Raw genomic sequence first — 17,867 nt, forward strand, 5'->3', positions numbered from 1 at the left:
AACCGGTTTTCAACTTGGCCCAATAACAACCCAAAACCAGTTTGGGCCAAACCAGATTCCAAACCAACCCAACCCATGGTTTCGTACTTTCGTATAGTGGTTTGCACTTCGAAAGTTTTCAACACGACCCAATAACAACCCAAAACCAATTTGGGCCAAACCGGATTCCAAACCAACCCAACCCAACCCATGGGTTCGTATAGTGGTTTTCACTTCGAAAGTTCGAATTATCAAAATGGTTTAAGAACCGACCCGATTTGAAAAAAAGAAATCGTTTTTTCCTCAAAACCGTTTTTTTGTCCCAAATCGGTTTATAACATGAACCGAATCGTTTTGATAGGTTCAAACATTTTTCCTCCTAAACCGATTTATAACCCAAATCGCTTTGGACCAAACCGGCCCCGGTTTTGACCAGCTGTGACTAACCCCGTCTTTATAACTCGACCACTGTTTGTATGCCACTAGTGGTATTAACGATAAATGGAATAATAGATGGGTCAAAAAGGCCAGATCAAGTTGAGAGTGCATTGTCTGGTGGACTGTTTGATCTATTACCTTTTTAGCTATACCTGATCAAAAAAGCATAACCAAAATCGACCGACTCACGAGTAAATGGATTGAAAGTGCAACCTCTAACTAAAAACACGCAGTATAACTACTAGATTCCTATACAAACAAACTCTGAATTATATAACCGAATCAATTGATAGAAGAACTCGAGACATGTCAAGAAAGATGAATCTCATTTCCAACCAAATGAGCATTGTATTAGATTTTTCAAAATGTCTACAAAAAAGATGACTCCTTTTTCTAACCCAAAGATTTGTTCAAATTACATATCAATCATGTAGTTTCATGTTTCAGCAAAAGTTCTAAAACCCTTATTAACCTTATACAATGAATACTGTTAATCTTGAAACTAGGTTAACTTATCAATCATGAAAAAGTAACTACCAGTTAGAATAAAAGATGTGATTCCACTGCACACCATCCGCAACTTAATCCCACGAAAAAGTATATTTCTATCTCGAGGATGAATGCCTGTATATCTCTCGAACCTCTTTCCTGGCAAACTCCATCTAAGAAACTTTCTTTCCATAGTAATATACTGCATTCAAACAATAAAACATCATCATGATCTAACCATATAGGTCCAGTGAATCGTTTGGTAGAAAGTTCATTGAGGTTCATTTAATTATTAATAAACGAACAGACATGAACAAATTAATTTGTTCATTTAACTATGAACACGCGTCTCGTTAGTTCATTTATGTTTGTTTTCATTTACGCTTGTTTATGTTCGTTCGTTTACGTTCATTAGTTTACGTATGTTCAAGTTCGTTGTTTATATGTTCAGATTTTAGACCCACACCCACTACGATTTATTCTTATTTATACTTTACTCCAGACATATTGATGTTCATGTTAAATTTTAATTGGTGTTCTCTCGGTTATGTCTGTTCATCTACGCTCAGTAATGTTCGTCCATATCTGTTCGTGAACCGTTTGTTTATACTATTAACAAACGAAAATAAATGAACTTAAACACACTCATTTTCTTAACGAACGAACACGAACACGAACACGAACACGAACAACAAAATCCTGTTACTTTAATTTTCCGTGTTTGATCCTTTGTTCAGTTTCAAGTTAAAACAAATGAACACGAACATGTACCATTCGTGCTCGTTCAGTTTATTTGCAAGCCTAAGTCTTGATACAAAATCAAAGTTTAGACACAAGCATACTGATTTAATTCAAATAATATTTTATAGCATTTAATGAAAAAAAATCATACCTTTGGAAGCACAAGACATTGTGACCGATATTTGGCAGTGTCAAAAGAATGTGATGCTGCTGCAGCAACTGAGCCTGAAAAACCAGCTGCCAAACTAACAGCTAGCGGGTGTAACGGGCCAATATCTTCATCAATACTGAAATCATTGAAAACCAAATTCAATAAATAACTGAAACCTATACAAACAAAGTTAACTATGTAAACAAACCTCGGAATTGGGTCCATCCCAACAGCCTTCCAGTCCAGCATGGCACGATGCAGAAACTGCCAGCTGGCAAAAAACACACCGCCAAATACACAATCACGAACCAACCCCGATCGCATACCCCTCCACATGGCACTCCATCCTTCTAAAGACACGACATCTACCGGCCTCCTAACATGGTACACAGGTGGGGCCCGCCCAGTCCCAGTCATCATCCACGGGTACTCTTTCAAAGAGCCATTTAAGTTTGTCTGTTTAGTGTTTAAGGTGGATAACAAACCAACTGAATGGTCAAGTGCTTTAACGTCTGGACAATACCCACGCAGTAGTTTTGCAGCTGAAGATGATGACACAGACGGTTTTTGTAAATTTGAAGTGTCTGGAACACGAGAAGCAGCTGCCACCTGTGCACGGACTGTAAAAAGCTCAAACGGAGAGCTAGTTAGTGATTCCACACCGCCTGCTACAATTCCTGCCATGAGAGCTTCAGAGACGTACACGTAGTTGTCTTTACGACCGTCTGCATAAATACGGGATCCACAAAGATAATGTGTTAAGAAGATGTTTTTGACAATTCATAATAAGTTACCCTGCTATCAAATAAGTATAATGGCTTAAAGATGGATAATCGACCTTTATAGAAAGCTGTTAATAACTCATAGGTACCAAACCGTGCTCCCACGCCCATTATTCTCCCTATAGCCAACCACCCAAATCCATTGTATAACCCTGCAAGGAGGTTCGCATTCAATGGATCAATTTCATGAATATTGAATTCAACAAGAGCACATTAAAAAAGCTTAAATTAGCATTCTGACTCTGAGTGTCAAATTTGAAGTAATCGCATAATTACTAATAGGGCTGTAAATGAACAGATCAGTTCATGAACCGTTCAGCGGGAAGTTTGTTTAGGTTCGTTTGTTTAATAAATGAACGAACACGAACAAGAAATTCAGTCCTTTTATTTAAATGAACGAACACAAACAGAGGATGTTCGTTCATTTGTGTTCGTGAAATGTTTGGTAATGTGTTCATTTATGCTCGTTTACGCTTGTTTGTTTATCTTCGTTAGTTAAGGGTTTATTTTATATTTTTATCATAGTTATCAAATGCGATAAGCGCTCGAAAGCGTTGAGGCTGAGTCTAGCGCCCAGGCGATAAGCGCAAAAAAAGCGCCCAATTTTGAAAAAAAAGCGCACATTAAAAAAACAAAAATTTCAACTTAAATAGAACATCTTATGACTGTTTCCCACACCAAACTACGCCATGTTCGTCTTCTCTGAATTCTGACTGTTTACCAACCTCCAAATTCTGCATAATTGCCCAAATTTCTCCGTCTTCATATTGCGCACTCTTGATTCGAGAAATTAGATCAGGCTCAATCTGAAATCTGGCTAGATATCCATTGGTATCACCAAAATGGAGACCAATACCCAATCTATCCAGATCATTGAGGATATGAGGTTGCAGCTGAAAAGAATTTATCGTTCCGGAACTCTTCCGACTAAGAGCATCGGCTACAACGTTTGCCTTCCCCGGATGATACTGTATGATAGCGTCGTAATCTTTTAGAAGTTCTAACCAACGTCTCTGCCTCATGTTCAGTTCCTTCTGAGTGAAGATATATTTCAAGCTCTTATGATCAGTGAAAATATCGCAAGTCTCTCCATAAAGATAATGACGCCAGATTTTCAATGCGAAAATAACTGCAGCGAGTTCGAGGTCATGCGTCGGATAGTTAACCTCGTAAGGTTTCAACTGTCGTGAGGCGTATGCAATGACTTTACCATGCTGCATTAAAACGCAGCCGAGACCTTTCTTAGAAGCATCACTATAAATTTGGTATCCACCCGTGCCTGAAGGAAGTGTAAGAATCGGATTAGAAACCAATCGCTTCTTTAGTTCTTCAAAACTTTTCTCTCGATCATCATTCCAGGAGAACTTAACCCCTTTCCTTAACAGTTGCGTGACGGGTAGGGCGATGGCGGAAAAACCTTCAACAAATCGGCGATAATAACCGGCAAGGCCGAGAAAACTACGGACTTCTGAGACTGAGGTAGGTTTAGGCCAATTAGTGACTGCCTCGATTTTAGCCGGGTCCATTGTAATGCCTTCGGCCGACACAATGTGACCCAAAAACGCTACCTTGCTTAGCCAGAACTCGCATTTTGAGAATTTTGCATAAAGCTTCTTTTACGTAAAATCTCGAGTACGATACGAAGATGATCCTCATGTTTCGCTTTACTTTTAGAATAAATTAGAATATCGTCGATGAAGACTATCACGAACTTATCAAGAAATTCTCGAAAAACTCGGTTCATCAAGTCCATGAAAACGGTCGGGGCATTGGTTAACCCAAACGGCATCACCAAGAATTCATAATGGCCATAACGAGTACGAAAAGCTGACTTAGAAACATCTGAATCTTTGATCTTAAGCTGATGGTAACCAGATCTCAAATCAATCTTAGAAAAACATTTGGCGCCTTGAAGCTGGTCAAATAGATCATCGATACGAGGCAAGGGATAACGATTTCGAATGGTGATTTTATTCAACTCCCGATAGTCAATACAGAGTCTTAATGAACCATCCTTCTTCTTCACGAATAAGACCGGTGCGCCCCAAGGAGAGACACTCGGTCTAATAAAACCCAGTTCCAATAATTCTTGTAGCTGCTCTTTGAGCTCCTTAAGCTCCAAAGGTGCCATACGATAGGGTGCCTTAGAAATCGGCTCGGCACCAGGGACAAGATCAATAGTAAACTCTACCTCGCGATCAGGTGGAAGTCCAGGCAATTCTTTAGGAAAAACGTCCGGAAAATCACAAACAGTCGGATAATCGGAGATTTTGGGTTCATTAGAAGATGTAGCTTTAACCGAAGCAAGAAATCCCGCACAACCGTGCGATAGAAACTTATGAGCCTTAAGCGCAGAAATAATTTTTAAAGATTTTCGAGGCTGGGTCCCCTGATAGATAATTTCGGGACACTGAGGATTTCCAAATAAAACACGACGAGTCTGACATTCGATCGTAACATTATGTTGCGATAACCAGTCCATACCCAGAATAACATTAAAGTCGCTCATATGCATAGGATACAAGTCTGCGGCACGGATAACTGAATTGATTCGGATTGGACACTCATTATAAACGTGAGAGATAACAGTGGTGTCTCTCAGAGGAGTAGATATCACTAAAGGGTACTCTAAGGCAGTAGGCATAGTCATTAAATATTTAGCAAATAAGAGTGATACCACAGAATGTGTCGCACCAGTATCAAATAAAACATACGTATCACGATCACCAATTTGTAAATTACCGGAAACCATACCTGGGGCATTAGCTGCATCATTAGCTGTAAGTGTAAAAACTTGTCCTCCTGCAGCAGATCTAGCATCTTCCCTAGTATTAGCCCTAGGGTCCCGCTGAGGGCAGTCTCTGATCATGTGTCCTGCATCTCCGCATCTAAAACAACGACCTTCAGCTCGACGACAAGCACCTCCATGACGTTTCCCACACGTGCCACACAGATGAGTATTTCCGTTTTGTTGATTAAGTGGTTGAGCTCTGGTGGGGTTATGATGTTGTTGCATATTATTCTGTGCGGGCCTATGATTCTGATTTCGATTTCCCCCATTTCGTGGCTGACTGTTGAAATTCGTATCAGTACGCTGTCTACGGTCTCGGGGTACAAGGGACTGTTTGGTTCCAACCTGAGAAGAAGATTGACCCTGATTATTTTCTCTTGGCCGCTTACGACTTTCATCAAAAGACTTCTGGCGGTGTTTCTTATCATTATCAAGGTTCTTAACCGCATCAACTATCTCATTTATGTCATTAAAACGGAGGTTCAAGATAAACTTCCTATCTCGGTCACAAATGGCCCACTTGAAATGGTTGGTCTGTTGTTCTTGTGTGCCTACAGTTGGGCCAAGAAAACTAACCAATCGACTGAAACGATTTTTAAACTCAACGATGGGCTCATCATTAGCCTGAATAATTGAAGAATATTCTCTCAAATATTCACTGCGATCAGCATCAGTGAAATACTGATGGTAAAACAAAGTACGGAATTCATTCCAAGGAAGTGTAGCAGCATAATTGTCTCCACCACGGGCAGCTTTCAGTGTCTTCCACCATCTGTGAGCGTCATCTTCGAGCTTGTAAGTAGCTAATCGAACCTTAAACACATCTTCAACACCCAGCACTTCAAACAGTTTCTCGATGTGCGCGATCCAGTTTTCAGCTTCTACTGGAGAACTAGCAGTACTAAAGGATTTTGGCTTTTGCTTTTGAAAACGCTCAAGCCAGACATGAATACCAACAGAAGGATTGTTGCCTCCAGCATTGTTTCCACTGGCGTTGTTGCCACCGGCGTTGTTACCACCGACATTGTTGCCACCGGCATTGTTCTGCTGCAACTGTTGTATGATGTTAGGGACTGCCGCAGCAATAGCCGCATTGACGGCGTTAGCGACAAGGGTCGCAAGAGGTGGGTCGTTTCCAGCATCATTCCCGTTTTGGCGGTTAACACGTCTTCTAGGAGGCATCTGAAAGTAAGATAACGTATGAATTGAACGATAAGGATTTACGGAATACGCGAAAGACGAAAAGGAAAATCCTAACCCGACGTCTACCCATTAACTCACATTTTTAATTATTTTCGTGTAAGTTTTCTACAAGAAAGAGCCTGGGCTCTGATACCATAACTGTAACATCCCAACCCGGAGCAGGCCGACGTGTCACTATTACAGATATCATAGACCAAACAAAAACCATTTAAATGAAATGAAAAGAATCCCATGGCAACCAAAAGAGTTAAAAACACTGAAAGAAATTCTAAGTCAAATTTATTAAATGCTTAAATAAAAGAAAATTAAATCAAGTCCTTATTCTTGAGCTTCATTTTACTCTCATCACTGATCTCCCCGATTTCCCGAATTACCTGTTAGCAAATAAGACAGACACAAACAAGGAAATACGGCTGAGCCAAAAATTGCCCAGTAACGGAGAGAACAATAGTACAGGTAAAGGCATACATAAGACAAAACACATACTGAAATAAAACTGAAACTATTGCGGATATAAAACCACGTTTTAGACCGAACTATAATTAAATGCGAAACATAATCCGATACACGATCGGGACGTAATCTGAATATACTCAAATTTAATCAAATGCAGATACACATATCAAAACGGACCAGAAATATAGCGAAACAAAATATAATTACTAAAATACACGACGATGATGTTAAAATAAATAGGTCGTGTAATACGGAAGCACCTAGAGCCTAAACAGAGGGGTACACAGCTAGCTAGTCCATGCACCAAGGAGACGGTGTGGGTGGCGTGCACACATTGTTCCATCTCAAACAGAAGTCAGGAGTCGGAGCTAAGATCGATCTATACGCCTCTAAGTGGCCAAGGTACTACATGAGTACTTTCAGAGACGCCGTGAACTTTGATTACGCACTGTCACGATAAGTGCCATGTCGTTGACGCCCCAACGACAAGTTAGAAATGCTCAGGTAACAGAGTACTGAACTAAAGTCGTATAACTAAAAGATATTTAAACAGGAACATGCAATAATGAATTCAAAATATATATAACCTATTGCATGCTATAAAATTAATATAACCATATCATACGAATAAACCGAACTAGATAACAAAAATCCGCACTACGAAGTGACGGACATCGAATATAAAATGGACTAGAACCAATACTATGAGTGAAGAAAAACAGAATCCGTACAACAAAGTAGCGGACTATAATTAATACTAAGAGTAACAAAAACAGAAACCGTACTATGAAGTAACAAGAAACAGAATCCGTACCTTAATTATTATGTAAAAGTAAAAAAAGTTGGCCTGTCTTCAATAATTATGAGAACCTACGGTTTATTCACATTTTATTTTAGATATACTCGCATAATTACGATGGATGATTCGTTGATTTTTCCCGGGAAGACACTTTAAGAATCCATAAGAAAACTTGTTTAACCATAGGCTTGTTTCGGTGGTTATTTAAATATCGTTAGAGCTACCAAAAATAAGTACTAATATGTAAATGTTGAATTTTAAATCTCATCTTCATTATAAGGGAATATTATGAATAAAGTAACTGACCAAAACTATTATTTACCTATGATCACAAAAACTTTCAAAATTTAATTTATCATTTTAAATTCCTAACTTCTCAGATTTGATTTTAAGTTATACGTAGTGGCTGTAAAGCTATTCATATTTATTATTATGGTGCTTCAGTTAACTTTATGCATATAGAAACTCTTGTCCTCCTATCTTTAATGACATGCATGCATTATACATACCAATTTAAATAGAGTTTCTAATTAAACAACGTTATCCATCACAGGAACGAATCAACGATCTCATCCGAACGACTTAATTAGGTGTACGAACCAAAAGAAAAGGAGCGGACGGTTACCTTAGTTTTCGAACAGGTCGGTGATGTACGTAAATGTGATAGTGACTTAATCGGTTCCTCTCGACAGAACAGAACAGATCGTATGCGGAACTTGAACGGTGGTGGTATGCGATGCGTTACGGTGACTTACTCGAGGAGGGAAAAACGGCGGTCGGTACTTGAGAGAAACAGAAACGAGTGGCGGTGCCCGAAATTTGTCACCGAACTAGATGCGAACTAACGAAGGCACTGTGATGGCGGACAATCTTCGTTGCGAGGCTAATTTAGGGTGATGGTGTGATGTGGTGGTGAGGCAGAGAGTAAGCAAAAGTTGGTATGGTTTTGTGAAGTTTGATTTGAAGCTTTATACATCGTCGATCGTTGGGGATACGGATAACGCACGAAACATATTTGCCAAAATATCCGGTGGTTAGTTTGAAGAGGCTGAATGGGTTATTAATTAGTCTTGATCTAATATTATTGATCCAGTATAGCTATACGATTTATACTTGATTTAATAATACTATATATCTTTTAGATTTCTCCTCCTATTCGAAATTCAAATCATAATATGCATCTGTATCATTTTGTTTAATATTAGTTGATCAAATCACAAAATCTCAAATTTCAAATACTTATATTAAATTCACAACCACACCTTAATTAATAATAATCCTATTTATTAATATAGTTTATTTGTTATCTTTATATTTGGGTTATTATAATTATACTCCCCTAAAAAAATTTCGTCCTCGAAATTGTAAGACGGTGACACACACTTTCGGATATCACGGAAACGAAACAAACTTAAACTTTCATAAATTCAGACATGACAATTTCAAAGTCTCAGAAGCAAATATTGGGACATATAAAACATAATTCATATGAAATCAAAACCATCCAAACTGAAATCACCAACTGCTAAAATGAAAATAAATACGGATATTGGGAACGAATAGTATCCTCCATTTCCCAAGTAGCTTCTCGTTCAGAATGGTTCTTCCAAAGAATTTTAACGAACGAAATAGTTTTCTTGCGCATAATGCGTTCTTGACGATCAAGAATAGCTTCAGGTTCTTCTTCAACAGATAAATCCTCGCGAATCAGATGGAGCGGATAGGTAACAACATGTAACGGGTGATAATTATACCCCCTAAGAAGAGATACGTGAAAGACCCTATGCACATGAGATAACTGAGGTGGTAAAGCCAAACGATAAGAGACTTCGCCAACTCTTTCAAGAATTTCAAACGGTCCGATGAATCTTGGGCTAAGTTTTCCCTTGATTCCAAAACGTTGAACGCCTCTACAAGGTGAAACTCGCAAGAATACCCGATCACCGACATTAAATTCCAAAGCTCGACGATGTCGGTCTGCGTAGCTCTTCTGTCGACTCTGAGCCTCTTTTAGCTTCTCACGAGCAATGGTAACTTTCTCATTTTTAATATGTACCAACTCGGGCCCTTCAATAATTTTCTCACCAACCTCATCCCAACAATTAGGGGCTCTACACTTACGACCATATAAAAGCTCGAATGGCGCCATACCGATGCTAGCTTGCCAACTATTATTGTAGGCAAACTCAACCAGACTTAAATACTCGTCCCAGTTTCCACTCCACTCTAAGGCACATGCTCGAAGCATATCTTCGAGTGTCTGAACGGTACGTTCTGACTGACCGTCAGTCTGAGGATGACACGCGGTACTGAATCTCAATCTAGTACCCCATGCGGCCTGCAACCCCTTACAAAAACGCGAAGTGAAACGTGGGTCTCGATCACAAACAATAGAGACGGGGGTGCCATGGAGTCTCACAATCTCTCGAGTAAAAATATCGGATAACTTACTGACTGAGAATCCTTTTTGAATCGGAAGAAAGTGAGCCGATTTTGACAAACGATCGACTACAACCCAAATAGCATCATTTCTTTTGAACGTTTTAGGTAGTCCGGTAATAAAATCCATTGAGATATCATCCCACTTCCATACCGGAATGTCAAGTGTCTGAAGTAAACCCCCAGCTCTTTGATGCTCAGTTTTAACTTGCTGACAAGTAAGGCATCTGCTGACATAACTGGCCACGTCCTCTTTCATACCGCTCCACCAAAAATGTTGACGAAGATCCCGATACATCTATGTGGATCCGGGGTGGATTGAGAACGGTGAACTGTGAGCCTCGGCTAACAACAACTCCCGTAGGGTGGAATCGCTAGGAACACATAACCGTTTCCCACACCAAACTACGCCATGTTCGTCTTCTCTGAATTCTGACTGTTTACCAACCTCCAAATTCTGCATAATTGCCCAAATTTCTCCGTCTTCATATTGCGCACTCTTGATTCGAGAAATTAGATCAGGCTCAATCTGAAATCTGGCTAGATATCCATTGGTATCACCAAAATGGAGACCAATACCCAATCTATCCAGATCATTGAGGATATGAGGTTGCAGCTGAAAAGAATTTATCGTTCCGGAACTCTTCCGACTAAGAGCATCGGCTACAACGTTTGCCTTCCCCGGATGATACTGTATGATAGCGTCGTAATCTTTTAGAAGTTCTAACCAACGTCTCTGCCTCATGTTCAGTTCCTTCTGAGTGAAGATATATTTCAAGCTCTTATGATCAGTGAAAATATCGCAAGTCTCTCCATAAAGATAATGACGCCAGATTTTCAATGCGAAAATAACTGCAGCGAGTTCGAGGTCATGCGTCGGATAGTTAACCTCGTAAGGTTTCAACTGTCGTGAGGCGTATGCAATGACTTTACCATGCTGCATTAAAACGCAGCCGAGACCTTTCTTAGAAGCATCACTATAAATTTGGTATCCACCCGTGCCTGAAGGAAGTGTAAGAATCGGATTAGAAACCAATCGCTTCTTTAGTTCTTCAAAACTTTTCTCTCGATCATCATTCCAGGAGAACTTAACCCCTTTCCTTAACAGTTGCGTGACGGGTAGGGCGATGGCGGAAAAACCTTCAACAAATCGGCGATAATAACCGGCAAGGCCGAGAAAACTACGGACTTCTGAGACTGAGGTAGGTTTAGGCCAATTAGTGACTGCCTCGATTTTAGCCGGGTCCATTGTAATGCCTTCGGCCGACACAATGTGACCCAAAAACGCTACCTTGCTTAGCCAGAACTCGCATTTTGAGAATTTTGCATAAAGCTTCTTTTACGTAAAATCTCGAGTACGATACGAAGATGATCCTCATGTTTCGCTTTACTTTTAGAATAAATTAGAATATCGTCGATGAAGACTATCACGAACTTATCAAGAAATTCTCGAAAAACTCGGTTCATCAAGTCCATGAAAACGGTCGGGGCATTGGTTAACCCAAACGGCATCACCAAGAATTCATAATGGCCATAACGAGTACGAAAAGCTGACTTAGAAACATCTGAATCTTTGATCTTAAGCTGATGGTAACCAGATCTCAAATCAATCTTAGAAAAACATTTGGCGCCTTGAAGCTGGTCAAATAGATCATCGATACGAGGCAAGGGATAACGATTTCGAATGGTGATTTTATTCAACTCCCGATAGTCAATACAGAGTCTTAATGAACCATCCTTCTTCTTCACGAATAAGACCGGTGCGCCCCAAGGAGAGACACTCGGTCTAATAAAACCCAGTTCCAATAATTCTTGTAGCTGCTCTTTGAGCTCCTTAAGCTCCAAAGGTGCCATACGATAGGGTGCCTTAGAAATCGGCTCGGCACCAGGGACAAGATCAATAGTAAACTCTACCTCGCGATCAGGTGGAAGTCCAGGCAATTCTTTAGGAAAAACGTCCGGAAAATCACAAACAGTCGGATAATCGGAGATTTTGGGTTCATTAGAAGATGTAGCTTTAACCGAAGCAAGAAATCCCGCACAACCGTGCGATAGAAACTTATGAGCCTTAAGCGCAGAAATAATTTTTAAAGATTTTCGAGGCTGGGTCCCCTGATAGATAATTTCGGGACACTGAGGATTTCCAAATAAAACACGACGAGTCTGACATTCGATCGTAACATTATGTTGCGATAACCAGTCCATACCCAGAATAACATCAAAGTCGCTCATATGCATAGGATACAAGTCTGCGGCACGGATAACTGAATTGATTCGGATTGGACACTCATTATAAACGTGAGAGATAACAGCGGTGTCTCTCAGAGGAGTAGATATCACTAAAGGGTACTCTAAGGCAGTAGGCATAGTCATTAAATATTTAGCAAATAAGAGTGATACCACAGAATGTGTCGCACCAGTATCAAATAAAACATACGTATCACGATCACCAATTTGTAAATTACCGGAAACCATACCTGGGGCATTAGCTGCATCATTAGCTGTAAGTGTAAAAACTCGTCCTCCTGCAGCAGATCTAGCATCTTCCCTAGTATTAGCCCTAGGGTCCCACTGAGGGCAGTCTCTGATCATGTGTCCTGCATCTCCGCATCTAAAACAACGACCTTCAGCTCGACGACAAGCACCTCCATGACGTTTCCCACACGTGCCACACAGATGAGTATTTCGGTTTTGTTGATTAAGTGGTTGAGCTCTGGTGGGGTTATGATGTTGTTGCATATTATTCTGTGCGGGCCTATGATTCTGATTTCGATTTCCCCCATTTCGTGGCTGACTGTTGAAATTCGTATCAGTACGCTGTCAACGGTCTCGGGGTACAAGGGACTGTTTGGTTCCAACCTGAGAAGAAGATTGACCCTGATTATTTTCTCTTGGCCGCTTACGACTTTCATCAAAAGATTTCTGGCGGTGTTTCTTATCATTATCAAGGTTCTTAACCGCATCAACTATCTCATTTGTGTCATTAAAACGGAGGTTCAAGATAAACTTCCTATCTCGGTCACAAATGGCCCACTTGAAATGGTTGGTCTGTTGTTCTTGTGTGCCTACAGTTGGGCCAAGAAAACTAACCAATCGACTGAAACGATTTTTAAACTCAACGATGGGCTCATCATTAGCTTGAATAATTGAAGAATATTCTCTCAAATATTCACTGCGATCAGCATCAGTGAAATACTGTTGGTAAAACAAAGTACGGAATTCATTACAAGGAAGTGTAGCAGCATAATTGTCTCCACCACGGGCAGCTTTCAGTGTCTTCCACCATCTGTGAGCGTCATCTTCGAGCTTGTAAGTAGCTAATCGAACCTTAAACACATCTTCAACACCCAGCACTTCAAACAGTTTCTCGATGTGCGCGATCCAGTTTTCAGCTTCTACTGGAGAACTAGCAGTACTAAAGGATTTTGGCTTTTGCTTTTGAAAACGCTCAAGCCAGACATGAATACCAACAGGAGGATTGTTGCCTCCAGCATTGTTTCCACTGGCGTTGTTGCCACCGGCGTTGTTACCACCGACATTGTTGCCACCGGAATTGTTCTGCTGCAACTGTTGTATGATGTTAGGGACTGCCGCAGCAATAGCCGCATTGACGGCGTTAGCGACAAGGGTCGCAAGAGGTGGGTCGTTTCCAGCATCATTCCCGTTTTGGCGGTTAACACGTCTTCTAGGAGGCATCTGAAAGTAAGATAACGTATGAATTGAACGATAAGCATTTACGGAATACGCGAAAGACGAAAAGGAAAATCCTAACCCGACGTCTACCCATTAACTCACATTTTTAATTATTTTCGTGTAAGTTTTCTACAAGAAAGAGCCTGGGCTCTGATACCATAACTGTAACACCCCAACCCGGAGCAGGCCGACGTGTCACTATTACAGATATCATAGACCAAACAAAAACCATTTAAATGAAATGAAAAGAATCCCATGGCAACCAAAAGAGTTAAAAACACTGAAAGAAATTCTAAGTCAAATTTATTAAATGCTTAAATAAAAGAAAATTAAATCAAGTCCTTATTCTTGAGCTTCATTTTACTCTCATCACTGATCTCCCCGATTTCCCGAATTACCTGTTAGCAAATAAGACAGACACAAACAAGGAAATACGGCTGAGCCAAAAATTGCCCAGTAACGGAGAGAACAATAGTACAGGTAAAGGCATACATAAGACAAAACACATACTGAAATAAAACTGAAACTATTGCGGATATAAAACCACGTTTTAGATCGAACTATAATTAAATGCGAAACATAATCCGATACACGATCGGGACGTAATCTGAATATACTCAAATTTAATCAAATGCAGATACACATATCAAAACGGACCAGAAATATAGCGAAACAAAATATAATTACTAAAATACACGACGATGATGTTAAAATAAATAGGTCGTGTAATACGGAAGCACCCAGAGCCTAAACAGAGGGGTACACAGCTAGCTAGTCCATGCACCAAGGAGACGGTGTGGGTGGCGTGCACACATTGTTCCATCTCAAACAGAAGTCAGGAGTCGGAGCTAAGATCGATCTATACGCCTCTAAGTGGCCAAGGTACTACATGAGTACTTTCAGAGACGCCGTGAACTTTGATTACGCACTGTCACGATAAGTGCCATGTCGTTGACGCCCCAACGACAAGTCAGAAATGCTCAGGTAACAGAGTACTGAACTAAAGTCGTATAACTAAAAGATATTTAAACAGGAACATACAATAATGAATTCAAAATATATATAACCTATTGCATGCTATAAAATTAATATAACCATATCATACGAATAAACCGAACTAGATAACAAAAATCCGCACTACGAAGTGACGGACATCGAATATAAAATGGACTAGAACCAATACTATGAGTGAAGAAAAACAGAATCCGTACAACAAAGTAGCGGACTATAATTAATACTAAGAGTAACAAAAACAGAAACCGTACTATGAAGTAACAAGAAACAGAATCCGTACCTTAATTATTATGTAAAAGTAAAAAAAGTTGGCCTGTCTTCAATAATTATGAGAACCTACGGTTTATTCACATTTTATTTTAGATATACTCGCATAATTACGATGGATGATTCGTTGATTTTTCCCGGGAAGACACTTTAAGAATCCATAAGAAAACTTGTTTAACCATAGGCTTGTTTCGGTGGTTATTTAAATATCGTTAGAGCTACCAAAAATAAGTACTAATATGTAAATGTTGAATTTTAAATCTCATCTTCATTATAAGGGAATATTATGAATAAAGTAACTGACCAAAACTATTATTTACCTATGATCACAAAAACTTTCAAAATTTAATTTATCATTTTAAATTCCTAACTTCTCAGATTTGATTTTAAGTTATACGTAGTGGCTGTAAAGCCATTCATATTTATTATTATGGTGCTTCAGTTAACTTTATGCATATAGAAACTCTTGTCCTCCTATCTTTAATGACATGCATGCATTATACATACCAATTTAAATAGAGTTTCTAATTAAACAACGTTATACATCACAGGAACGAATCAACGATCTCATCCGAACGACTTAATTAGGTGTACGAACCAAAAGAAAAGGAGCGGACGGTTACCTTAGTTTTCGAACAGGTCGGTGATGTACGTAAATGTGATAGTGACTTAATCGGTTCCTCTCGACAGAACAGAACAGATCGTAGGCGGAACTTGAACGGTGGTGGTATGCGATGCGTTACGGTGACTTACTCGAGGAGGGAAAAACGGCGGTCGGTACTTGAGAGAAACAGAAACGAGTGGCGGTGCCCGAAATTTTTCACCGAACTAGATGCGAACTAACGAAGGCACCGGTGGCGTCTGGCTTGCGGCAGTTGCCGATTGTCGTCTGATTTGCAGCAGCCGTTGGCGGCAATGTGATGGCGGACAATCTTCGTTGCGAGGCTAATTTAGAGTGATGGTGTGATGTGGTGGTGAGGCAGAGAGTAAGCAAAAGTTGGTATGGTTTTGTGAAGTTTGATTTGAAGCTTTATACATCGTCGATCGTCGGGGATACGGATAACGCACGAAACATATTTGCCAAAATATCCGGTGGTTAGTTTGAAGAGGCTGAATGGGTTATTAATTAGTCTTGATCTAATATTATTGATCCAGTATAGCTATACGATTTATACTTGATTTAATAATACTATATATCTTTTAGATTTCTCCTCCTATTCGAAATTCAAATCATAATATGCATCTGTATCATTTTGTTTAATATTAGTTGATCAAATCACAAAATCTCAAATTTCAAATACTTATATTAAATTCACAACCATACCTTAATTAATAATAATCCTATTTATTAATATAGTTTATTTGTTATCTTTATATTTGGGTTATTATAGCATTCATGAACAAGTTTAATGTTAAACAAACGAACAGGAACAAGGTTTCGTTCGGCTTATTTACAGCCCCAATTACTAACCACAAAGGTCAAACAACATTACCTGAAGCGCCGGATAATTTGCGCACTCTATCGAATACCTGGTGTGCACTCAACTGTTTATCAGGGCCTGATCCAACCTGTTATAATAAAACACACAAAAATTGGATGAAATAATGAAGAAATAAGTTGAATTGCTGCAAAAGTTGACATAATGATTGATACAAATGAAACCTGAATGAGGGTTTTGATAGTTTCAAAAGGGTAAGTTGCAGCGGTTCCGAGGGTTATAGCTCCGACACCGGCGACGGCGTGGACTGCAAATGTTTGGTTTTTGATGAAGTCTTCCATTGATCTATCTGTCTGCAATGGAAGAAGATTTAGATGATGATGATGATGATGATGATGATGATGATGATGATGAAAGGGTTTTACATCTGGAAATGGAAGTTTGATGTTAGGGCAGCATGGTTTTTAGGTTCTTGTTCTTTTTTAATTATTATATTTTGTTATTGTGGTATCCATTATAAAATTGACATACAAAAATAAAAATAAACACTTCTATTTTTATTTTTTTACAAATGTTAATAAACAATTTTTAAAACATTAAATTAAATTCCCTCTACATGTAGGATTTGAACAACCTTCTAGGCTATCTCACTTGGTTATGAGTCTTATGACAATGAATATAAGAACTAGCTTCTTTTAGGAGATCGTTAGTTCGAGATCAAGCCAAAACGGGAGTTTTATCTCCCCTATGTTACGCCAGAGGGTATTGAAAATTGTGGTCACACAACTTGTGCCAAGTGGTATTATGAGAGAAAGTTTTTCCAAGGATGCGGGGATGACCCGAGAACCAGGGGTTATGGTTATGTCTTTTGAGAGACTCTTTTTTTAGAGTTTCAAGTAGGGATCGACTTGCGACCACCCAGTCATACCGTATACCATCGTTTAAAATAATGTAAGATCTGAACAAAAGTCCAATATAAATGCTTGAAACAAATAAATCCGATTGTTTTTCTTAATTATTTTTTTATCTTACATGGGTTATATTTCTTTTTATCTTAATTTTTATGTATCAATTTTTGGTTGTTAAAAAAAACTCACAACTTTATTGAAAATTAACATGTAGAAGGATTTTTAATATACATAAAATTGTTAGATTTTTGTAAAAAACATAAAAAAATGTTGGCTTT

At 39.2% G+C, this 17,867-nt stretch overlaps 1 protein-coding gene across 2 annotated transcripts; it reads right to left on the reverse strand.

Moving 5' to 3' along the window:
* Positions 1-827: 827 nt before the first annotated feature.
* Positions 828-17,071, reverse strand: LOC143636579 (uncharacterized). Of its 2 annotated transcripts, XM_077104145.1 has the most exons (6): positions 16,906-17,071; positions 16,736-16,811; positions 2,637-2,732; positions 2,007-2,523; positions 1,799-1,934; positions 829-1,108 (listed from the first exon to the last, which is right to left on the reverse strand). In XM_077104145.1, the coding sequence occupies exons 1-6, from the start codon at positions 17,020-17,022 to the stop codon at positions 920-922; spliced, it is 1,131 nt and encodes a 376-aa protein (XP_076960260.1). In that variant the 5' UTR covers positions 17,023-17,071; the 3' UTR covers positions 829-919. The 2 variants fall into 2 exon arrangements, with proteins under 2 accessions (XP_076960259.1, XP_076960260.1); XM_077104144.1 differs by having other exon boundaries at positions 828-1,108; positions 1,799-2,523.
* Positions 17,072-17,867: the final 796 nt, after the last annotated feature.

This window comes from Bidens hawaiensis, unplaced genomic scaffold (assembly GCF_021521415.1).
Source record: "Bidens hawaiensis isolate Kalapana, Puna unplaced genomic scaffold, B.hawaiensis_p1.1 tig00008011_1, whole genome shotgun sequence".
Taxonomy (NCBI): Eukaryota; Viridiplantae; Streptophyta; class Magnoliopsida; order Asterales; family Asteraceae; genus Bidens; species Bidens hawaiensis.

Coding starts and splice junctions, on each gene's coding strand:
- LOC143636579 (XM_077104144.1), bottom strand. CDS start 17,022: ATGGAAGACTTCATCAAAAACCAAACATTTGCAGTCCACGCCGTCGCC. Junction 2,733..16,735: donor CAAATTATCCGGCGCTTCAG/GTAATGTTGTTT, acceptor ACCTCCTTGCAG/GGTTATACAATGGATTTGGG. Junction 2,524..2,636: donor ATTAACAGCTTTCTATAAAG/GTCGATTATCCA, acceptor GTATTTATGCAG/ACGGTCGTAAAGACAACTAC.